This window comes from Podarcis tiliguerta (assembly GCF_965153285.1).
Source record: "Podarcis tiliguerta genome assembly, chromosome: 7".
NCBI classification, from domain to species: Eukaryota; Metazoa; Chordata; class Lepidosauria; order Squamata; family Lacertidae; genus Podarcis; species Podarcis tiliguerta.
The window spans coordinates 7,353,123-7,378,335 of record NC_139540.1 but is presented as its reverse complement, the minus strand read 5'-3'; the positions used below and the strand labels follow the sequence as shown (position 1 = coordinate 7,378,335).

At 40.0% G+C, this 25,213-nt stretch overlaps 3 protein-coding genes across 5 annotated transcripts in view; all 3 read left to right on the top strand.

Moving 5' to 3' along the window:
• The window catches only part of LOC310682170 (mas-related G-protein coupled receptor member H-like), a 381,144-nt gene that overhangs the window by 18,668 nt on the left and 337,263 nt on the right, over positions 1 to 25,213 (top strand). The gene's annotated exons all lie outside the window — the stretch shown is intronic.
• Positions 2,356 to 14,653, top strand: LOC310682177 (mas-related G-protein coupled receptor member H-like). 2 transcript variants are annotated; one of them, XM_083450661.1, is made up of 4 exons: positions 2,356 to 2,468; positions 2,857 to 2,907; positions 3,541 to 3,593; positions 13,197 to 14,653. In XM_083450661.1, exons 1-4 carry the CDS (start codon positions 2,451 to 2,453, stop codon positions 14,086 to 14,088), a joined length of 1,014 nt encoding a protein of 337 aa, XP_083306787.1. In that variant the 5' UTR covers positions 2,356 to 2,450; the 3' UTR covers positions 14,089 to 14,653. The 2 variants fall into 2 exon arrangements, with proteins under 2 accessions (XP_083306787.1, XP_083306786.1); XM_083450660.1 differs by lacking the exon at positions 13,197 to 14,653 and adding an exon at positions 5,873 to 7,432.
• LOC310682180 (mas-related G-protein coupled receptor member H-like) lies at positions 17,565 to 24,098 on the top strand. The gene is made up of 3 exons (XM_083450669.1): positions 17,565 to 17,749; positions 18,139 to 18,189; positions 22,685 to 24,098. The coding sequence occupies exons 1-3, from the start codon at positions 17,739 to 17,741 to the stop codon at positions 23,631 to 23,633; spliced, it is 1,011 nt and encodes a 336-aa protein (XP_083306795.1). The 5' UTR covers positions 17,565 to 17,738; the 3' UTR covers positions 23,634 to 24,098.

Genomic DNA, 25,213 nt, shown 5'->3' with positions numbered 1-25,213 from the left:
CTTGACAACCATATGTCAGGAGTGCTCTGATGGTGTTTCCTGCTTGGCAGGGGGTTGGACTCGATGGCCCTTATGGTCTCTTCCAACTCTATGATTCTATTCTATTCTATTCAAATTTGCTAATTTCAGCAGGCCTTGGATTAGAATGATGCTGTAAGTATATCAAACCCAGGGCTGCTGAGTGTTAACCACTATCTCCAAAAGTCTATGGAAAAATCTCTTTTTAGCTTATATCTAAGTAACATCAGTGCAGGGAGCAACAGAATTTCAAGTGGCTGGGCCACTATCATAACACAAAAAACCACAAGTGTCATTATCCAGATAAAAGACCCAGCAAGAGATTTCAGACTGTAATACAGTGGTAACTTAGTTTACAAGAACCTCGGATTTCAGACAAACACTTCGGGTTTCAGACTCCACTAACCTGGAAGAAGTACCTCGGGTTAAGAACTTTACCTCAGGATGAGAACAGAAATCGTGCGTCAGCAGCACGGTGGCAGCGGTAGGCCCCATTAGCTAAAGTGGTACTTCAGGTTAAGAACAGTTTCAGGTTAAGAACGGAGCTCTGGAACGAATTAAGTTTGTTACCAGAGGTACCACTGTATCTACTATTTGTGAGGGGGATAAACCATATTGTTGATTCTGCACTCCGATACACACCCCAAAACACATGGAGTTACAAGACAAATGCTCTGGACAACACAATGCTAGTTTTTGAAGAGATTTGGTCATGGCAACTATGCACAGAAATCAGCAGATTAACTGGTGAGATACTTCCTGTGGGTGAAAGCTGATTATGAAACATATGTAACAATCTTCATATCAAGGAAACTTCTTGAAAAACACAAGCTCTTGCAGAAACTGAATCTTCTGTTAAAATGAGAGGGGGGCTTCCTCAAGGGAAAATCTCTCAGCAAAATGAGGAAGAACCTTTGCACAAGAAAAATCAACAACATCACACCATCTTTAAGACTTGATATATAAAACTCAGAATATTGCTTAGATGTTTTGCATGAACCATATAACACCAGTCCTAAAGGATCAACATTGGCTCCAAGTACAGTGGTACCTCGGGTTAAGAACTTAATTCGTTCTGGAGGTCTGTTCTTAACCTGAAACTGTTCTTAACCTGAAGACCACTTTAGCTAATGGGGCCTCCTGCTGCCGCCGCGCTGCCGCTGCACAATTTCTCTTCTCATCCTGAAGCAAATTTCTTAACCCAAGGTAATATTTCTGGGTTAGCGGAGTCTGTAACCTGAAGCATATGTAACCTGAAGAGTATGTAACCCAAGGTACCACTGTATATTTCCGAGCACAATTCAAAGTTTTGGTGCTGACCTTTAAAGCGCGAAGTGGCCTCTGACCTATATACCTGAAGGAGAATCTGTATCCCCATAGCTCAGCCCAGATACTGAAATCCAGCTCTGAGGGCCTTCTGGCAGTTCCCTCACTGTGGGAAGTGAAGTAACAGGGAACCAGGCAGAGGGCCTTCTCAGTAGATGTCAAGGAGATAGAGAACTACACAACTTTTAGAAGACATCAGAATACAGCTGTGTATATGGAAGTTTTTAATGTTTGATGTTTGATTGTGTTTCAAATATTTTGTTGGGAGCCAACAAATTATTATTATTATTATTATTATTATTATTATTATTAATAGTAGTAGTAGTAAACTGACCAATATCTAACCTTGGTTTAGGAGGGGTCCGTATTGTGCAATTTCTAGTGTAGCTTAATGTCAGTATAACCATACTACTCAGAAGTAAGACTTACTAAATTTCATGGGCATGTCTCCCAGATAGGACTGGGGCCTGAATTCGTTAGTCTGAAAGGTGCCACACAGAATGTTTAACTAGGTCCCCATTAAAGTTTCAGCCCTCTGGAAAAATATCATCTCTCACCCCAACTTATTTACTTGTACATTTTGTTTCCAGAAAGTGTGGCAGAATATCAAATGGAGCAGTGCATAAGAGACCAGGGTTACAATTACCACTCATCGATGGAAGGTGGTATATAAATTGAATAAATAATAATAATAATCAGAAGAAGAATAAATAACAACAACAACAACAATATTAATAATAATAAATTGATCTGTTTCAAATGGCCATTCATACTGTTTACTATGCACCATCTTGTACACCCCTCAAATTCATTTGTGAATAAAAATATAGGCTTACTCAATTTGAATTATCTAATCAAATTAGGCACTAAAACAATCTACCTACCAATTCCATTGGTTTGAATTCTGTGTCTGCTCTTTTCTTCGTTTTCTAACGCCTACTTCCTATGAAGTTTGTTATCTAGATCTAGTTCAAAATCATGTGGTGCTTCGGTTTCCTCTTTTGATTTCTGCTTACTTTTGTTGCTGACTAGCTAATCAGTGGCTATTCCGGCTATAACTCTAGCTTGTGTTTCTTAGGGGACCAGTACATTTTATTGACTATCCCATGATGGATGATTACGAGGTAAGCACTCTTAAACAAAAGCTCCCTTTCAATTGCTACCCCATTTGCTTTTACATGATGCTGATTTAGGTGCCTGTTTGCTGATACTGTGGCAATTTCTCTCTGCATGCTTTCATGAGTTAGGCTTGAGATTGAATTTAAGATGTATAGCAGCTTGTAAAAGAGAAAACAGATAGGCTGGCTGTTCATTTCAGCTATTTCCACTACCAAACATTGTAAAAACAAACAAACAACCTTGTCATAACCATTAACCAAATGAGGTAAAGGGGGTAAGCATGCAAAGCTAATGTGTAATAGAAATATGTATTTTTAGATACATTGAATCAAAGAGTTTTAGAGTTGGAAAGGACCCTGAGGGTAATCTGTTCTCCTCTCTCTCTCCTCTCAGTCTTCAGGTGCCCAGAACTGGACACAGGACTCCATGTTTGATCTGCCCAAGGTAAGATATTGCGGTTCTATTACTTCCCTTGTTTGGGACACTATAGTTCTGTAGTCTAGAATAGCTTTTTTTGCTGCTACATCACACGGTTGACTCGTGAATCTTTTGGTCTACTACAGGCTTCCTCAACATCAACCCTCCAGATGTTTTGAGACTACAGTTCCCATCATCCCTGATCACTGGACCTGTTAGCTAGGGATCATGGGAGTTGTATGCCAAAAACATATGGCGGGCTGAGGTTGAGGAAACCTGATCTACTAAGACCCCTAGATCCTTTTCACATGTACTACTGGCAAGTCAGGTGTTCTCCATCTTATATTTATGCAGTTGGTTGTTTCTGCCTGACATTGGTACCTATTCCAATTCATTTGTTGGTTCTCCAATCTGTGAAGTTCATCTTAAATGCATCATACATACACCATGCTGTTATACAATGTTCAGCAATGTTATTTGTTGAAAAATGATATTTGATTTGTGAAATTGCAAAGTTTTTTTTTTTAATTAAACTGCATTGTTTTTGCATTATCCCCCTCCCCTTCACCTCTTTTCTCATTTGGTCAGTTGTTATTAACATCTATTCTCTTAAACCTAAAGTATTCTCTGTAACTGGGTTGTAATTGTGATTTTATTTAGATATCAGAAAATTTTTCTAGCATTCAGTATGAAAAAGGGGTATTTTACCTGGGGTAAGTGCATTTTTAAAATAATTTCATGTTCAGTATAAGCACTGTATCCATTCACTTCACTTAAAGTGAAGTTTATGTATACAGTGAATGTAGATGTGACAAATCATCTTTTGTAGGTGTGTCACACCTACGTACATAAGAGAATGTAGGTGTGACATAGCTTAAGTGATTAATGTGGAACAATATCTTATAGAGTTTTCATAACAATAGCCAGAGATTTCCATTTTGGATTCTCTCAATTTCTCATGTTTCCAGTTCTGCAGAATTTTGATTTTACATTTAAAAAAATGGTTTCCTCATGTATTTTAAAAATATTTTAATGTAACTTAGAAGAAAGTTACATTTGTTAAAAGAAATATATTAATATATTTTGTGTGCAGTTTTGAATTGTGTGCAGTTTTGAATATTTTGAATTGTGTGCAGTTTTGAATATTTTGAATTGTGTGCAGTTTTCCCATAATACATGCATTTTGTAGGAATTTCTTGGCTGGAGAACTGCATCACAAAATGCAAATAAGTGTGAATTTCAAAGAAAAAAATGTGCTGATGTTTTGCATATTGGTTCAGGAATTTCAAATTAGATAGTTTCTAATTAAAATGCAAAGAAATTCAAATCTATCCCCCATCTCCAGTTCTGCGATTAGCAAAACCATCATAGCAACAATCTCAGCTTGATCCAACAATCCTGGGTTAAAGAAAAAGGTTTAGCCCTTTGTCACAAAAAGTGGAGGGAAATAAATACCACTGATAGACACGCTCCCCTTCCCTTTGTTTAAAATTTCCTGGATTAAAGAAAATGTTTGGGGCCATTGTTACTAAAAATGGAGGGGGAAACCACAGGGAAAAGTACTTCCCCTTTTCTGAGAATCATTTCCTAACTCATAATCATAGAATCATAGAATTTTAGAGTTGGAAGGGTCCCAAGGGTCATCTAGTCCAAACCCCCTGCAATGCAGGAATCTCAGCTAAAGCATCCATGACAGATGGCCATCCAACCTCTGCCGAAAAGCCTCCAATGAAGGGGAGTCCATAATCTCCTGAGGGAGTCTGTTCCACTGTCGAACAGCTCTGTCAGAAAGGTGTTTTTTTTTTAATGTTTAGTCAGAATCTCCTTCAATTTGAAGCCATTGAGTCCTACTCTCTTCCATGTCACAGCCCTTAAGATATTTGAAGATGGCTATCATATCTCCTCTCAGTCTCCTCTTTTCCAGGCTAAACATACCTTCAACTACTCCTCATAAGGCTTGATTTCCCGATCCCTGATCATCTTGGTTGCCCTCCTCTGCACATGTTCCAGCCTGTCAAAATCCTTCTTAAATTGGGGTGCCCAGAATTGGACACAGTATTCCAGGTGTGGTCCGACCAAGACAGAATAGAGTGGTACTATTACTTCCCTCAGTCTGGCCACTGTACTTCCATTGATGCAGCCTAGAATAGTGTTAGCTATTTCCTAATTTGCTATTGAACCTCAACATTTCATCTACTTTGTGTCAATATTTACTCAATAGTTGTAAAAATGGAAAAGCTACCAAACAGTTTATTTGAAAGTTCCAGGAAAATGTGTACAGTGGTACCTCGGGTTACATACGCTTCAGGTTACATACGCTTCAGGTTACAGACTCCGCTAACTCAGAAATAGTGCTTCAGGTTAAGAACTTTGCTCCAGAATAAGAACAGAAATCGTGCTCCAGCGGCGCAGCGGCAGCGGGAGGCCCCATTAGCTAAAGTGGTGCTTCAGGTTAAGAACGGACCTCCAGAACGAATTAAGTACTTAACCCGAGGTAACACTGTACTGCCATAGCTACACAGGTATTGCTCTAGACAAGAAGAAAGTGGTATTATCTCTTTGCTGATTAGATTGATCACTGACTGGGCTATGTTGACTTTAGAGTTGATGAAGGTGAACCTAGATATCATATCAGGTACTGAGATCTTTTTATCTCTTCCAGGAAAAGATATATTGAGGAAATAGGTGATAAAGATATAACCCAAAGCATTGCTGACAGCATAATTATCATCATTTGTATGTTTGGCTTCCTGAGGAATGGAATGGTCATCCGGCTTCTGGGCTTCCACATTGAGAGGAATCCTTGAAAAGCTACCAACCAGCTTATTTTGAAGACTCACGAAAACTGTGCAGCGCCTTAGCTACACAGGTGTTGAACTAGACAAGAGGAAAATCAAATAATCTCTTTGCAATTGGATAATATTAACTTTTGATGATAGTTAATGCTATAGTTAGTGTATATCCAAAAAAGATTTCCTGTTATCTCTTCCAGGATGGAGTATGAAGAGCCAAATCAGACTTCTGGAGATTCAGATGGCTCAACTGTTTCACTGAAGTTATCCCAAAGCATTGCCAACAGTGCCTTTATCATCATCTGCATGTTTGGCTTTCTGGGGAATGGAATGGTCATCCGGCTTCTGGGCTTCCACATTAAGAGGAATCCTTTCACCACCTACATCCTGAATCTCTCCATCGCTGACTTTGGTGTCCTTGCAGCTCTCCTGACTATTCTTTTGCCTGTTGTAACTTTCTATGAGAAATCTCATGTTGCTGTTTCGTTTAGAAAAGCATTATATGAACTATTTTTCTTCACGTATTCTGCGGGCCAGTTTCTACTGACCACCATCAGCATCGACCGGTCTGTGGCTGTCCTCTTCCCACTTTGGCATCGATGCCACCGACCGGCACGTTTATCCACCATTATTTGTGCCCTGATATGGACCCTCTCTTTCGTGCTCTCAGGCGTTCACCTTACTCTCCTACTGACTCAGAGCTTTCCAAACTCTAACCTAGTGTACCAGCTTATTGTAAATGCCCTCATTTGCACTCCTCTGATGGTCACCTCCACTCTGATACTGGCCCTCAAAGTCTGTTGCAAATCAGAGCAGAAGCAACGCGGGAAGCTGCTCACCACCATTTTGCTTGCACTTCTTTTCTTCCTCATCTTTGCTTTCCCACTAAATGCCATTTACACTGCCATCTATTTTAATGAGAAGAATATGATTCTAATGGAAGTTGGTTTTGTGTGTGCCTCTCTGAATAGTAGTGTCAACCCTCTGATCTATTTCCTAGTTGGGAGGAGACAGAAAAAGGGCCAGTCCAGGGTCTCCATGAAAGCTGCACTCCAGAGGATTTTCAAGGAGGAGGAAGAATCAGCATCCAAAACTGAAAACTCGGTTATGATAGCAACTTAACGCCTTAAGGCACGACTGGCCAATTCTTTATTATCATAAGCACAATAATGTACAGAGGGTAGTCTTTGGTGTGAAAGACTTCTTTTAATGCCTTTCTATCTCATGTCCAACATAGGAAATTTAAACTAGGAGTTTTGTATTGTAACATTTGCTTTGGCTAGAGCAAGACTGTGGCGATGGGCCTTGGACAGAAGGTCTGCTTGACCATAGCCTTCTTCACCCCTATATTTTTCGATGGGTTGGGCTAAAGCTACTCTCCCCACCACCTCCCAACGCCATAATGTTGATTGGCATTTCAGCCTTTCAGAAAGTACAGAAGTATACTGGACAAAGCACGCAACTCCAAGCTAGACAGCAGTGGGACATGACCACAGTCCCTTGCTCACGCTGACTGCAGTGGCTGTGGACCGCCTTGATATCTAAAGGTATAAGGTGATATACTAATTTAATGCATAATGAAATAATTATAATAATTGCATGTATCTTATAGTGTTCTTTTTGGTTTCTCTGTTGTTCTTTTTCATTTCTCAATTGCTCACTTGCATTTCATTTATGTATTCTTTTCATTCTTATACCACAGTGTTTTATCTTAATCATTTCTCAGCTGCAATTTAAATAAATCTTTCAATTTTATTGTACTTTGCATCTGACTCCAGTTCTTTCTGAACAGCACACAACAACTCACTATTGAAGGTCACAGTCAATCACATTTTCCCTGCATGGGTATACTCATGTGTAGGCAACTTGTTAGCAGCTTCCATCCATTTAGCAGAGTTTCTGGGAAGCAGTAGTCAGCAACTGAAACTACACTTCGAGAAGAAACACAGACACTGTAATACTCAGTCAAGTGAATTATTTCTTGACTGGTCATAAACACTTCACGGTAGCACTATTTACAATCGTTATAGCAATAGCTGTAATGGCATACTTAAGCTTCAGTCCTTCTTTTAAGCAATGATGGAAGCAGACACAGTCTATCAGCAGTCATGAAGCAGCAGTTTGGTCAGTCGTCTAGTTCTCCTATTATTGGCACTTCCAACTGAAGCTCAGAGTGTCTCTCCCACTTATATACAACTGTTCTGGAATCTTCTCCCTGTTTGTGGATGAAGGACTCCCTAACACTCACTGGAGCAAGCTGTTTTCAGGCCACCCTGCCTATCACTAACAGCCTATATGGCAAGATTTGTCAGATCTTACAGTGCTGTGGACCTCTGGCTGAACCAGGAGCAGAGCCAGGTTGAGCTATGCTGGTGTAGCCTAAAGTCCACCTATTCCAAATTTGCTAATTCCAACAGGCCTTGGATTAGAATGATGCTGTAAGTATATCAAACCCAGGGCTGCTGAATGTTAACCACTATCTCCAAAGGTCTATGGAAAAATCTGTTTTTAGCTTATATCTAAGTAACATCAGTGCAGGGAGCAGCAGAATTTCAAGTGGCTGGGCCACTATCATAACACAAAAAACCACAAGTGTCATTATCCAGATAAAAGACCCAGCAAGAGATTTCAGACTGTAATACAGTGGTAACTTAGTTTACAAGCACCTCGGGTTACAAGCACTTCGGGTTACAGACTCCACTAACCTGGAAGTAGTACCTCGGGTTAAGAACTTTATCTCAGGATGAGAACAGAAATTGTGCGGCAGCAGCACGGTGGCAGCGGTAGGCCCCATTAGCTAAAGTGGTACTTCAGGTTAAGAACGGTTTCAGGTTAAGAATGGAACTCTAGAACTAATTAAGTTCGTAACCAGAGGTACCACTGTATCTACTATTTGTGAGGGGGATAAACCATATTGTTGATTTTGCACTCTGATACACACCCCAAAATACATGCAGTTACAAGACAAATGCTCTGGACAACACAATGCTAGTTTTTGAAGAGATTTGGTCATGGCAACTATGCACAGAAATCAGCAGATTAACTGGTGAGATACTTCCTGTGGGTGAAAGCTGATTATGAAACATATGTAACAAACTTCATATCAAGGAAACCTCTTGAAAATCACAAGCTCTTGCAGAAACTGAATCTTCTGTTAAAATGAGAGGGGGGCTTCCTCAAGGGAAAATCTCTCAGCAAAATGAGGAAGAACCTTTGCACAAGAAAAATCAACAACATCACACCATCTTTAAGACTTGATATATAAAACTCAAAATATTGCTTAGATGCTTTGCATGAACCATATAACACCAGTCCTAAAGGATCGACATTGGCTCCAAGTACAGTGGTACCTCGGGTTAAGAACTTAATTCGTTCTGGAGGTCTGTTCTTAACCTGAATCTGTTCTTAACCTGAAGACCACTTTAGCTAATGGGGCCTCCTGCTGCCGCTGCGCTGCCTCTGCACAATTTCTCTTCTCATCCTGAAGCAAAGTTCTTAACCCGAGGTACTATTTCTGGGTTAGCGGAGTCTGTAACCTGAAGCATATGTAACCTGAAGCGTATGTAACCCAAGGTACCACTGTATATTTCCGAGCACAATTCAAAGTTTTGATGCTGACCTTTAAAGCTCGAAGTGGCCTCTGACCTATATACCTGAAGGAGCATCTCTATCCCCATAGCTCAGCCCAGATACTGAAATCCAGCTCTGAGGGCCTTCTGGCAGTTCCCTCACTGTGGGAAGTGAAGTAACAGGGAACCAGGCAGAGGGCCTTCTCAATAGATGTCAAGGAGATAGAGAACTACACAACTTTTAGAAGACATCAGAATACAGCTGTGTATATGGAAGTTTTTAATGTTTGATGTTTGATTGTGTTTTAAATATTTTGTTGGGAGCCAACAAATTATTATTATTATAAACAGTAGTAGTAGTAAACTGACCAATATCTAACCTTGGTTTAGGAGGGGTCACTATTGTGCAATTTCTAGTGTAGCTTAATGTCAGTATAACCATACTACTCAGAAGTAAGACTTACTAAATTTCATGGGCATGTCTCCCAGATAGGACTGGGGCCTTAATTCGTTAGTCTGAAATGTGCCACACAAAATGTTTAACTAGGTCCCCATTAAAGTTTCTGCCCTCTGGAAAAATATCATCTCTCACCCCAACTTATTTACTTGTAGATTTTGTTTCCAGAAAGTGTGGCAGAATATCAAATGGAGTAGCGCATAAGAGACCAGGGTTACAATTACCACTCATCGATGGAAGGTGGTATATAAATTGAATAAATATAATAATAATAATAATAATAATAATAATAATAATAATAACAACAACAACAACAACAACAGTAATAAACAATTGATCTGTTTCAAATGGCCATTCATACTGTTTACTATGCACCATCTTGTGCATCCCTCAAATTCATTTGTGAATAAAAATATAGGCTTACTCAATTTGAATTATCTAATCAAATGAGCCACTAAAACAATCTACCTACCAATTCCATTGGTTTGAATTCTGTGTCTGCTCTTTTCTTCCTTTTCTAACGCCTACTTCCTATGAAGTTTGTTATCTAGATCTAGTTCAAAATCATGTGGTGCTTCGGTTTCCTCTTTTGATTTCTGCTTACTTTTGTTGCTGACTAGCTAATCAGTGGCTACTCCGGCTATAACTCCAGCTTGTGTTTCTTGGGGGACCAGTACATTTTATTGACTATCCCATGATGGATGATTACAAGGTAAGCACTCTTAAACAAAAGCTCCCTTTTAATTGCTTCCCCATTTGCTTTTGCATGATGCTGATTTAGGTGCCTGTTTGCTGATACTGTGGCTATTTCTCTCTGCATGCTTTCATGAGTTAGGCTTGAGATTGAATTTAAGATGTATAGCAGCTTGTAAAAGAGAAAACAGATAGGCTGGCTGTTCATTTCAGCTATTTCCACTACCAAACATTGTAAAAACAAACAAACAACCTTGTCATAACCATTAACCAAATGAGGCTAAGGGGGTAAGCATGCAAAGATAATGTGTAATAGAAATATATATTTCTAGATACATAGAATAAAAGAATTTTAGAGTTGGAAAGGACCCTTAGGGTTATCTGTTCTCCTCTCTCCCTCTCTCCTCTCAGTCTTCAGGTGCCCAGAACTGGACACAGGACTCCATGTTTGATCAGACCAAGGTAAAATATTGCGGTTCTGTTACTTCCCTTGTTTGGGACACTATAGTTCTGTAGTCTAGAATAGCTTTTTTTGCTGCTACATCACACGGTTGACTCGTGAATCTTTTGGTCTACTAGAGGCTTCCTCAACATCAACCCTCCAGATGTTTTGAGACTACAGTTCCCATCATCCCTGATCACTGGACCTGTTAGCTAGGGTTCATGGGAGTTGTATGCCAAAAACATATGGCGGGCTGAGGTTGAGGAAACCTGGTCTACTAAGACCCCTAGATCCTTTTCACATGTACTACTGGCAAGTCAGGTGTTATCCGTCTTATATTTATGCAGTTGGTTGTTTCTGCCTGACATTGGTACCTATTCCAATTCATTTGTTGGTTCTCCAATCTGGGAAGTTCATCTTAAATGCATCATACATACACCATGTTGTTATACAATGTGCAGCAATGTTTTTTGTTGAAAAATGATATTTGATTTGTGAAATTGCAAAGTTTTTTTTTAATTAAACTACATTGTTTTTGCACTATCCCCCCTCCCCTTCACCTCTTTTCTCATTTGGTCAGTTGTTATTAACAGCTATTTTCTTAAACCTAAAGTATTCTCTGTAACTGGGTTGTAATTGTGATTTTATTTAGACATCAGGAAGTCGTCCTATCGTTATCCCTGCCATGGGGTAAGTGCATTTTAAAAATAATTTCATGTTTAGTATAAGCACTGTATCCATTCACTTCACTTAAAGTGAAGTTTATGGATACAGTGAATGTAGATGTGACAAAGCAGGTGTGTAGGTGTGTCACACCTACATAAGAGAATGTAGGTGTGACAAAGCATAAGTGATTAATGCGGAACAATATCTTATAGAGTTTTCATAACAATAGCCAGAGATTTCCATTTTGGATTCTCTCAATTTCTCATGTTTCCAGTTCTGCAGAATTTTGATTTTATATTAAAAAAAATGGTTTCCTCATGTATTTTAAAAATATTTAATGTAACTTAGAAGAAAGTTACATTTGTTAAAAGAAATATATTAATATATTTTGTGTGCAGTTTTGAATTGTGTGCAGTTTTGAATATTTTGAATTGTGTGCAGTTTCCCCATAATACATGCATTTTTGTAGGAATTTCTTGGCTGGAGAACTGCATCACAAAATGCAGATAAGTGTGAATTTCAAAGAAAAAATGTGCTGTTGTTTTGCATATTGGTTCAGAAAGTTCAAATTAGATATTTTCTAATTAAAATGCAAAGAAATTCAAATCTATCCCCCATCTCCAGTTCTGCGATTAGCAAAACCATCATAGCAACAATCTCAGCTTGATCCAACAATCCTGGGTTAAAGAAAAAGGTTTAGCCCTTTGTCACAAAAAGTGGAGGGGAATAAATACCCCTTCACTTTATTTAAAATTTCCTGGATTAAAGAAAATGTTTGGGGCCATTGTTACTAAAAATGGAGGGGATACCACAGGGAAAAATACTTCCCCTTTTCTGAGAATAATTTCCAAACTCATAATCATAGAAACATAGAATTTTAGAGTTGGAAGGGTCCCAAGGGTCATCTAGTCCAACCCCCGGCAATGCAGGAATCTCAGCTAAAGCATCCATGACAGATGGCCATCCAACCTCTGCCTAAAAGCCTCCAATGAAGGGGAGTCCATAATCCCCTTAGGGAGTCTGTTCCACTGTCGAACAGCTCTGTCAGAAAGCTTTTTTTTAATGTTTAGTCAGAATCTCCTTCAATTTGAAGCCATTGGTTTGAGTCCTACTCTCTTCCATGTCACAGCCCTTAAGATATTTGAAGATGGCTATCATATCTCCTCTCAGTCTCCTCTTTTCCAGGCTAAACATACCATCAACTTCTCTTCATAAGGCTTGATTTCCCGATCCCTGATCATCTTGGTTGCCCTCCGCTGCACATGTTCCAGCCTGTCAAAATCCTTCATAAATTGGGGTGCCCAAAATTGGACACAGTATTCTAGGTGTGGTCTGACCAAGACAGAATAGAGTGGTACTATTACTTCCCTCAGTCTGGACACTATACTTCCGTTGATGCAGTCTAGAATAGTGTTAGCTATTTCCTAATTTGCTATTGAACCTCAACATTTCACCTACTTTGTGTCAATATTTACTCAATAGTTGTAAAAATGGAAAAGCTACCAAACAGTTTACTTTGAAGATTCCAGGAAAATGTGTACTGCCATAGCAACACAGGTATTGATCTAGACAAGAAGAAAGTGGTATTATCTCTTTGCTGCTTCGATTGATCAATGATTGGGTCATGCTGACTTTAGAGTTAATGAAGGTGAACCTAGACATCATATCAGGTACTGAGATCCTTTTATCTCTTTCAGGGAATTATATTTTGAGGAAATACGTGATAAATACGTAATCCAAAGCATTGCCAACAGCATAATTATCATCATCTGTATGTTTGGATTCCTGGGGAATGGAATGGTCATCCGGCTTCTGGGCTTCCACATTAAGAGGAATCCTTTCACCACCTACATCCTGAACCTCTCCATCGCTGACTTTGGTGTCCTTACAGTTCTCCTGACTATTCTTTTGCCTGTTGTAACTTTCTATGAGAAATCCCATGTTGCTGTTATGATTAGAAAAGTATTATTTGAACTATTTTTCTTCACGTATTCTGCGGGCCAGTTTCTACTGACCGCCATCAGCATTGACAGGTCTGTGGCTGTCCTCTTCCCACTTTGGCATCGATGCCACCGACCGGCACGTTTATCCACCATTATTTGTGCCCTGATATGGACCCTCTCTTTCCTGCTCTCAGGCATTCACCTTGCTCTCCTACTGACTCAGAGCTTTCCAGACTCTAACCTAGTGTACCAGCTTATTGTAAATGCCCTCATTTGCACTGCTCTGATGGTCACCTCCACTCTGATACTGGCCCTCAAAGTCTGCTGCAAATCAAAGCAGAAGCAACACGGGAAGCTGCTCACCACCATTTTGCTTGCACTTCTTTTCTTCCTCATCTTTGCTTTCCCACTAAATGCCATTTACTCCGCCATCTATTTTAATGAGAAGAATATGATTCTAATGGAAGTTGGTTTTGTGTGTGCCTCTCTGAATAGTAGTGTCAACCCACTGATCTATTTCCTAGTTGGGAGGAGACAGAAAAAGGGCCAGTCCAGGGTCTCCATGAAAGCTGCACTCCAGAGGATTTTCAAGGATGAGGAAGAATCAGCATCCAAAACTGAAAACTCGGTTATGATAGCAACTTAACGCCTTAAGGCACGACTGGCCAATTCTTTATTATCATAAGCACAATAATGTACAGAGGGTAGTCTTTGGTGTGAAAGACTTCTTTTAATGCCTTTCTATCTCATGTCCAACATAGGAAATTTAAACTAGGAGTTTTGTATTGTAACATTTGCTTTGGATAGAGCAAGACTGTGGCGATGGGCCTTGGACAGAAGGTCTGCTTGACCATAGCCTTCTTCACCCCTATATTTTTCGATGGGTTGGGCTAAAGCTACTCTCCCCACCACCTCCCAACGCCATAATGTTGATTGGCATTTCAGCCTTTCAGAAAGTACAGAAGTATACTGGACAAAGCACGCAACTCCAAGCTAGACAGCAGTGGGACATGACCACAGTCCCTTGCTCACGCTGACTGCAGTGGCTGCCTTGATATCTAAAGGTATAGGGTGGTATACTAATTTAATGCATAATGAAATAATTATAATAATTACATGTATCTTATAGTGTTCTTTTTTATTTCTCTGTTGTTCTTTTTCATTTCTCAATTGTTCACTTGCATTTCATTTATGTATTCTTTTCATTCTTATACCACAGTGTTTTATCTTAATCATTTCTCAGCTGCAATTTAAATAAATCTTTCAATTTTATTGTACTTTGCATCTGACTCCAGTTCTTTCTGAAGAGCACACACCAACTCACTATTGATGGTCACAGTCAATCACATTTTCGCTGCATGGGTATACTCATGTGTAGGCAACTTGTTAGCAGCTTCCATCCATTTAGCAGAGTTTCTGGGAAGCAGTAGTCAACAATTGAAGCTATACTTTGAGAAGAAACACAGACACCATAACACTCAGTCAAATGAATTATTTCTTGACTGGTCATAAACACTTCATGGTAGCACTATTTACAATCATTATAGCAATAACTCTAATGGCATACTTAAGTTTCAGTCCTTCTTTCTTTTAAGCAATGATGGAGGCAGACACAGTCTATCGGCAGTCCTGAAGCAGCAGTTTGGTCAGTCGTCTAGTTCTCCTTTTATTGGCACTTTCAGCTGAAGCTGTGCATGCTCGGAGTTCCTCTCCCACTTATATACAACTGTTCTGGGATCTTCTCCCTGTTTGTGGATGAAGGACTCCCTAACACTCACTGGAGCAAGCTGTTTTCAGGCTACCCCGCATATCGCTAACATCCTATATGGCAAGATTTGTTAGATCTTACAGTGCAGTGCTCCTCTGGCTGAACCAGGAGCAGAGCCACATTGAGCTATGCTGGTGTAGTCTAAAGTCCACCTATTCCAAATTTGCTAAGTCCAACAGGCCTTGGATTAGAATGATGCTGTAAGTATATCAAACCCAGGGCTGCTGAGTGTTAACCACTATCTCCAAAAGTCTATGGAAAAATCTGACTTTAGCTTATATCTAAGTAACATCAGTGCAGGGAGCAGCAGAATTTCAAGTGGCTGGGCCACTATCATAACACAAAAAACCACAAGTGTCATTATCCAGATAAAAGACCCAGCAAGAGATTTCAGACTGTAATACAGTGGTAACTTAGTTTACAAGCACCTCGGATTACAAACACTTCGGGTTTCAGACTCCACTAACCTGGAAGTAGTACCTCGGATTAGGAACTTTATCTCAGGATGAGAACAGAAATCATGCGGCAGCAGCACGGTGGCAGCGGTAGGCCCCATTGGCTAAAGTGGTACTTTAGGTTAAGAACGGTTTCAGGTTAAGAACGGAACTCTAGAACTAATTAAGTTCGTAACCAGAGGTACCACTGTATCCACTATTTGTGAGGGGGATAAACCATATTGTTGATTCTGCACTTCGATACACACCCCATAACACATGCAGTTACAAGACAAGTGCTCTGGACAACACAATGCTAGTTTTTGAAGAGATTTGGTCATGGCAACTATGCACAGAAATCAGCAGATTAACTGGTGAGATACTTCCTGTGGGTGAAAGCTGATTATGAAACATATGTAACAAACTTCATATCAAGGAAACCTCTTGAAAATCACAAGCTCTTGCAGAAACTGAATCTTCTGTTACAATGAGAGGGGGGCTTCCTCAAGGGGAAAATCTCTCAGCAAAATGAGGAAGAACCTTTGCACAAGAAAAATCAACAACATCACACCATCTTTAAGACTTGATATATAAAACTCAAAATATTGCTTAGATGTTTTGCATGAACCATATAACACCAGTCCTAAAGGATCGACATTGGCTCCAAGTACAGTGGTACCTCGGGTTAAGAACTTAATTCGTTCTGGAGGTCTGTTCTTAACCTGAAACTGTTCTTAACATGAAGACCACTTTAGCTAATGGGGCCTCCTGCTGCCGCCGCGCTGCCGCTGCACAATTTCTCTTCTCATCCTGAAGCAAAGTTCTTAACCCGAGGTAATATTTCTGGGTTAGCAGAGTCTGTAACCTGAAGCATATGTAACCTGAAGCGTATGTAACCCAAGGTACCACTGTATATTTCCGAGCACAATTCAAAGTTTTGGTGCTGACCTTTAAAGCACGAAGTGGCCTCTGGCCTATATACCTGAAGGAGCATCTCTATCCCCATAGCTCAGCCCAGATACTGAAATCCAGCTCTGAGGGCCTTCTGGCAGTTCCCTCACTGTGGGAAGTGAAGTAACAGGGAACCAGGCAGAGGGCCTTCTCAGTAGATGTCAAGGAGATAGAGAACTACACAACTTTTAGAAGACATCAGAATACAGCTGTGTATATGAAAGTTTTTAATGTTTGATGCTTGATTGTGTTTCAAATATTTTGTTGGGAGCCAACAAATTATTATTATTATAAGCAGTAGTAGTAGTAAACTGACCAATATCTAACCTTGGTTTAGGACGGGTCCCTATTGTGCAATTTCTAGTGTAGCTTAATGTCAGTATAACCATACTACTCAGAAGTAAGACTTACTAAATTTCATGGGCATGTCTCCCAGATAGGACTGGGGCCTGAATTAGGACTAACGGTCTGAAAGGTGCCACACAGAATGTTTAACTAGGTCCCCATTAAAGTTTCTGCCCTCTGGAAAAATATCATCCCTCACCCCAAATTATTTACTTGTACATTTTGTTTCCAGAAAGTGTGGCAGAATATCAAATGGAGTAGCGCATAAGAGACCAGGGTTACAATTACCACTCATCGATGGAAGGTGGTATATAAATTGAATACATATAATAATAATAACAACAACAACAACAACATCATCATCATCAACAACAACAACAACATCATCATCATCAACAACAACATCAACAACAATAACAATAATAAACAACTGATCTGTTTCAAATGGCCATTCATATTGTTTACTATGCACCATCTTGTACATCCGTCAAATTCATTTGGGAATAAAAATATAGGCTTACTCAATTTGAATTATCTAATCAAATTAGGCACTAAAACAATCTACCTACCAATTCCATGGGTTTGAATTCTGTGTCTGCTCTTTTCTTCCTTTTCTAACGCCTACTTCCTATGAAGTTTGTTATCTAGATCTAGTTCAAAATCATGTGGTGCTTCGGTTTCCTCTTTTGATTTCTGCTTACTTTTGTTGCTGACTAGCTCATCAGTGGCTGTTCCGGCTACAACTCCAGCTTGTGTTTCTTGGGGGACCAGTACATTTTATTGACTATCCCATGATGGATGATTACGAGGTAAGCACTCTTAAACAAAAGCTCCCTTTTAATTGCTACCCCATTTGCTTTTACATGATGCTGATTTAGGTGCCTGTTTGCTGATACTGTGGCAATTTCTCTCTGCATGCTTTCATGAGTTAGGCTTGAGATTGAATTTAAGATGTATAGCAGCTTGTAAAAGAGAAAACAGATAGGCTGGCTGTTCATTTCAGCTATTTCCACTACCAAACATTGTAAAAACAAACAAACAACCTTGTCATAACCATTAACCAAATGAGGTTAAGGGGGGTAAGCATGCAAAGCTAATGTGTAATAGAAATATGTATTTCTAGATACATAGCATCAAAGAGTTTTAGAGTTGGAAAGGGCCCTGAAGGTAATCTGTTCTCCTCTCTCTCTCCTCTCAGTCTTCAGGTGCCCAGAACTGGACACAGGACTCCATGTTTGATCAGCCCAAGGTAAAATATTGCGGTTCTATTACTTCCCTTGTTTGGGACATTATAGTTCTGTAGTCTAGAATAGCTTTTTTTGCTGCTACATCACACGGTTAACACTTCGGGTTACAGACTCCACTAATTTGGAAGTAGTACCTGGGGTTAAGAACTTTACCTCAGGATGGGAACAGAAATCATGCGGCGGCAGCACAGTGGCAGCAGGCCCCATTAGCTAAAGTGGTACCTCAGGTTAAGAACAGTTTCAGGTTAAGGCCCCATTAGCTAAAGTGGTACCTCAGGTTAAGAACAGTTTCAGGTTAAGTACTGTTTCAGGTTAAGAACGGATCTCCAGAATGAATTAACCAGAGGTACCACTGTATCTACTATTTGTGAGGGGGATAAACCATATTGTTGATTCTGCATTCCGATAAACACCCCAAAACACATGCAGTTACAAGACAAGTGCTCTGGACAACACAATGCTAGTTTTTGAAGAGATTTGGTCATGGCAACTATGCATAGAAATCAGCAGATTAACTGGTGAGATACTTCCTGTGGGTGAAAGCTGATTGTGAAACATATGTAACAATCTTCATATCAAGGAAACTTCTTGAAAATCACAAGCTCTTGCAGAAACTGAATCTTCAGTAAAAAAGGAGAGTGGGGGCTTCCTCAAGGGAAAATCTCTCAGCAAAATGAGGAAGAACCTTTGCACAAGAAAAATCAACAACATCACACCATCTTTAAGACTTGATGTATAAAACTCAAAATATTGCTTAGATGTTTTGCATGAAAGGACTACCCCAACATTTTCTTTGAATGTTCATTTCAGATAAAATTTGATGGAATTCCTACACCTGGGCTTGCCACTATGAACACTCCTCTACATGCCTCTGAACATATATCATACGTAGCAAGTGGCTAATCAATCAAACCAGTTAGCCAGAGTCATACTGGGGGCCAAGGGGATTAGAGATGATAGACCACCTCATATCCCATGGGTTACTTACTGTACTTTGTTATCCATGAGGAAAGAAAGAGTTATAGACAGATGGGGAGGTGGCATGGCCCCAGGCACACAATTTTGAGAGGGTGTGAACCAGGTGCCCCAACACAGGTGCCATCTTTCATGGGGATTCCTGTTCTGCCCAGGCATGTTCTGCCAGGCCCTGTCCCCAGCTTCCTGTCCTTCCCTGCCTGCCACCATGGGTCTCCTCGCTTGGTGCATTGATGCGGCAAGTGAGGCGAGAAAGGGGCGACCCACAGCAGCACAACCTGGCATCAAGCACAGTAAATATTAAAAGCTAAATTCTTCTTTCTCTAACACCTACTTCCTGTGATGATGCTGGAACATGACCAGGATATGTTGCAAAATTAGCTGGTGATTCAGTTTCCTCTTTAGTTTTCCACTTAATTATTTTGCCAACTAGCTTATTATGTGTTAGAGGCTGTTCTAGCTACAACTGTAGCTTGGGTTTCTTGGGGGAAAGTACATTTTATGGACTATCCCATGATGGATGATTACAAGGTAAGCACTCCTAAACAAAAGCTCCCTTTTAATTGCTTCCCCATTTGCTTTTACATGATGCTGATTTAGGTGCCTGTTTGCTGATACTGTGGCAATTTCTCTCTGCATGTTTTCATGAGCTAGGGTGGGGCTTGACACTTATAGCAGCTTGTAGAAGAGAAACAGGGAGGTTGGCTGTCCAGTTCAGCCATTTACACTCCCAAACATTCTAAAACCCTAAAATGAAACAAGGTTAAGCAGGGAAGTATTCAAGGATAATGTGTAAAGAAATATATATATTCCAGATACATAGAATCATAGAATTGTAGAGTTGGAAGGGACCCCAGAGGTCTTCTGGTCCAACCACCTGCAGTGTAGATTTTCATCCAACCTCTGCTTAAAAACCTCCAAGGTTAACAATAATAATTCATTATTTGTACCCTGCCCAGCTGGCTGGGTTTCCCCAGCCACTCTGGGAGGCTTCCAGCAAAGATTAAAAATACATTAAAATGTCACACATTAAAAACTTCCCTGAACAGGGCTGCCTTCAGATGTCTTCTAAATGTCAGGTAGTTGTTTATCTCTTTGACATCTGATGGGAGGGCGTTCCACAGGGAGGGCGCCACTACCTGGTTCCCTGTTACCTCGCTTCTCACAGTGAGGTAACCACCAGAAGGCCCTCAGCGCTGGACCTCAGTGTCCGGACAGAACAATGTGGGTGGAGACACTCCTTCAGGTATAGCAGCTCTTCTTGTCAGAAAGTTCTTCCTGATAGTTAGTTGGAATCTCCTTTCTTGCAACTTGAATCCATTGGGTCATGTCCTGTCTCTGGAGCAGGAGAAATCAAGTTGGATCCATCATCCATGTAACAGCCCTTTAATATAACAAGGGCGCTGTACTAGATAACCCTTGGGGTCTCATCCAACTCCTCAGTTCTATGATTCTGTTCTCCTCTGTCTCTTATCTCAGTCTCCTCTGCCCCTGGCTAAACATGCCCAACTCCCTCACCTTTTCCTCATAAGGCTTGGTTTCCAGACCCCTGATTATCTTGGTCTCTCTCTCTCTCTCTCTCTCACACACACACACACACACACACACACCCTGCACATATTCCAGCTTTTCAACATAATTCTTAAATTGTGGCACCCAGAACTGGACATAGTATTCCAGGTGTGGTTTGACCAAGTCAGAACAGAATGGAACTATTACTTCCCTTGATTAGGAACTATACAGTATATCTGTTGATGCAGCCTAGAAAGCAGTTGCTTTTTCCTGCTACACCACATGGCTGACGTGTGAAGCTTTTGGTCTACTAAGACCCCTAGATCCTTTTCAAATGTATTAGTGGCAAGACAGGTTTCCCTCATCTTATATATGTGCAACTGGTTTTTCCTACCTAAGTGTAGAACCTGAAACTGGTCCCTATTGAAATTCATTTTGTTTGGGTCCAGTTCTACAATCTGTTAAGGTCATATTGAATGCACCATAAGAGTATCTCATGCACTGTGCTATTATATAATGTTCACCAATGTTACCTCCTTTGATTCAATACGTATATTTGGTTTGTGAAATTGCAACACATTTTATTAAAATTAAACTACCTTATATTTGCATTCTTTCTTTTCCTTGAACTCTTTGCTCAGTTGCTATAAACAACTAATCAGTTAAACCAAAAGTAGCCTCTGTAACTGGATTCTAATTGTAATTTTATTTTCTCTTACATAAATCCTCTTTTTCAAAAAAACAACAACAACAACACCACGAAGAATATATCTACACGACTGGCGTAAGTGCACATAAAAAAGTAATATCATGTTCAGTATTAGCACTGTATACATTAACTTCAACACACCCAAGAATGAAGATGTGGTACAGCATATGTGATTAATACAGGACCATAACTTCATCTTATAGTCTGTATAAGGGATAGGTGGAGATTTCCATTTTGGGTTTTCTCAGTTTCTCACATTTTGAATTCTCTACATTTCTGCAACAATTTGGATTAAAAAGAAATAACTTCATGTAATATTTAAAAATATGTTAGTGTGACTTTCTTTTTTTAAAAAAATGTAATGTTTGTGCTGTTTTGAAGAATGAACACACTTTAACAAGCATAATGCCACAATACATGCATTTTTTGTAAAGACTTTGGTTGGAGAACTGCATCCAAATATGTGGGTAAATTTGAATTTCAAAGAAAATGTTGTTTTGCATATTGGTTCGTGAAGTTTAAATTAGATAATGTCTAAGTAAAATGCAAGGAGATTCAAATCCCTCCAATGACGAGTTCTGCAATTATGAAAAGCATCTTTGCAACATTAAATCAGATTAACTTGATCATTCAGTTGGATTAACATAATCCAACAATTTTGGATTGAAGAAAAAATGGTGCTTTCTCTTTATTTGGAAATGTTTTTGAATTTGTAGTTTTCCAGAAAAACCTCTAGGAAAAATGTTTTCCCTGTTATGAGAATCATTTCCTAACTGATAATGTTGGGGTATGATATTGCCATGCTTTGAAACTCAAAGCTCCCTTATTTTGTGATAAGATATCAACTTATTTGTTTAAAAAATTGAAAAGCTATTGGCAGGATTTAAATAAACATTTACAACCTTATTTACAGAGAACAAGAAATACAATTAGTGATAACAGAACATTGTGTATAAACAGCAGAATGTAACATTTGGTGTAATAAACCAGAAATGGAAGTTGGGGGAAGTCAACAGGGAAGGGGAAACTAGAAAATGGATATTAAATGATGACATTGAATATTTCTTACGAGTAAAAATTATTTTTTAAAAAAAATTGAAAAGCTACCAACCAGCTTATTTTGAAGACTCACGAAAACTGTGCAGTGCCTTAGCTACACAGGTGTTGAACTAGACAAGAAGAAAACCAAATTATCTCTTTGCTGCTTCGATTGATCACTGATTGGGTCATGCTGACTTTAGAGTTAATGAAGGTGAACCTAGACATCATATCAGGTACTGAGATCCTTTTATCTCTTTCAGGGAATTATATTTTGAGGAAATACGTGATAGAAATGTAATCCAAAGCATTGCCAACAGCATAATTATCATCATATGCATGTTTGGCTTCCTGGGGAATGGAATGGTCATCCGGCTTCTGGGCTTCCACATTAAGAGGAATCCTTTCACCACCTACATCCTGAACCTCTCCATCGCTGACTTTGGTGTCCTTGCAGCTCTCCTGACTATTATTTTGCCTGTTGTAACTTTCTATGAGAAATCCCATGTTGCTGTTTTGATTAGAAAAGTATTATTTGAACTATTTTTCTTCACGTATTCTGCTGGCCAGTTTCTGCTGACCGCCATCAGCATCGACCGGTCTGTGGCTGTCCTCTTCCCACTTTGGCATCGATGCCACCGACCGGCACGTTTATCCACCATTATTTGTGCCCTGATATGGACCCTCTCTTTCCTGCTCTCAGGCATTCACCTTGCTCTCCTACTGACTCAGAGCTTTCCAAACTCTAACCTAGTGTACCAGCTTATTGTAAATGCCCTCATTTGTGCTCCTCTGATGGTCACCTCCACTCTGATACTGGCCCTCAAAGTCTGCTGCAAATCAAAGCAGAAGCAACGCGGGAAGCTGCTCACCACCATTTTACTTGCACTTCTTTTCTTCCTCATCTTTGCTTTCCCACTAAATGCCATTTACACTGCCATCTATTTTAATGAGAGCAATATGATTCTAATGGAAGTTGGTTTTGTGTGTGCCTCTCTGAATAGTAGTGTCAACCCGCTGATCTATTTCTTAGTTGGGAGGAGACAGAAGAAGGGCCAGTCCAGGGTCTCCATGAAAGTTGCACTGCAGAGGATTTTCAAGGATGAGGAGGACTGTGTGGAACAGTCAGAGTCCAGAACTGAAAACTCAGTTTTGGAAGAGTCGAAGTCTGGAACAGAAAACTCAGTTACGATGGCTCCCTTGAAGGCTTAAGACAAGAAATGTCAACTTCTGTATTACAGTGGTACCTCTAGTTACAAACTTAATTTGATCTGGAGGTCCATTCTTAAGCTGAAACCATTCTTATCCTGAGGCGCTCTTTCGCTAATGGGGGCTCCCGCTGCATGCATGCCTCCAGCGAGCGCTTTCCGTTCGCATCCTGGGGCAAAGTTCACAACCAGGAGCAGCTACTTCTGGGTTTGCAGAGTTCGTAACCTGAAGCATTCGTAACCAGAAGCGTTCGTAACCAGAGGTACCACTGTATTATGATCAACATGATGTATAGACAATAATCTGTTGTCTGAATGTCTTCTTGTAATGTCTTTCTTTCTATTGTCGAAAGCAGGAGTTTCACTTTAGGAGTTCTGCATTTTAATGTTTGCTTTGGAAAGAGCACTACTGTGAAGATGGAGCTTGGATGGAAAATATGTGTGAGCATAGATTTCTTCAACCCTATATTGTCCACCTAAGATTCCACCTAAACATTAGGAAGAACTTCCTGACAGTAAGAGCTGTTCGACAGTGGAATTTGCTGCCAAGGAGTGTGGTGGAGTCTCCTTCTTTGGAGGTCTTTAAGCAGAGGCTTGACAACCATATGTCAGGAGTGCTCTGATGGTGTTTCCTGCTTGGCAGGGGGTTGGACTCGATGGCCCTTGTGGTCTCTTCCAACTCTATGATTCTATGATTCTTGTCCAATGGGTCGGGCTTCTCTCTCCATGAACAACTGCCGTAATGTTTTTTGGAGTTACAGCCAACCCAGAAGCAACTTTAGTCCTCATTGCTTGAAACTGTGGATCTAGTAGACTTATTTTGAGTCGCATGATTCAAATTGATTAATTTTTTGTTGTAACTATTTCAACAATACCAAAGTTTGAGAGTCTGTAGCACGAATGTTATAAAGATATGATAATCTGTTGTGGAACAACCCCACTGAAGAAGATAACAATAGTTACTCAGACCTTATTGCCAGTTGCAAAGAGGGCCCCATAGCAATTCGGGCTTCAGGGCCCCCAAAATGTAGATCGACCACTGATAGCCACCACCATAAGTACAGCCCCTTGCTCATGCTGACTGTGGTGGCAGCCATGGGGCCCATCAGGAACTTATTTCTTCTGGTCTCTTCCAGGGAAGAGTTTTTTTATATGGACATTGAGTTGCCGGCTTCCTTGAAATTAACCCTAAGCATTGTCAACAGCATCACTATCATTATCAGCATGTTTGGCTTCCTGGGGAATGGAAAAGTCATCCACCTTCTTGGCTTCCACATTGAGAAGAATCCTTTCACCACCTGCATCCTGAACCTCTCCATAGCTGACTTTGGTGTCTTTACAGCTCTCCTCAGTATTATTTTGCCTGTTGTAACTCTCTATGGGGAATTCTATTCTGTTTATGTGATTAAAATATTATTATTTGACCTATTTTTCTTCACATATTCTGTTGGCCAGCTTCTACTGACAGCCATCAGCATTGACACGTCTGTGGCTGTTCTCTTCCCACTTTGGCATCAATGCTACAGTCCAACACATTTATCCACCATTATCTGTGCCCTGATATGGACCTTCTGTTTCCTTCTT

Excerpts from the sequence above, each read along its gene's own strand:
- LOC310682180 (XM_083450669.1), top strand. Across the intron at positions 18,190-22,684 it reads CCATGTTTGATCAGCCCAAG|GGAATTATATTTTGAGGAAA; the intron begins GTAAAATATTGC and ends TATCTCTTTCAG.
- LOC310682177 (XM_083450660.1), top strand. Across the intron at positions 2,908-3,540 it reads CCATGTTTGATCTGCCCAAG|ATATCAGAAAATTTTTCTAG; the intron begins GTAAGATATTGC and ends GATTTTATTTAG. Across the intron at positions 3,594-5,872 it reads AAAGGGGTATTTTACCTGGG|GATGGAGTATGAAGAGCCAA; the intron begins GTAAGTGCATTT and ends TATCTCTTCCAG.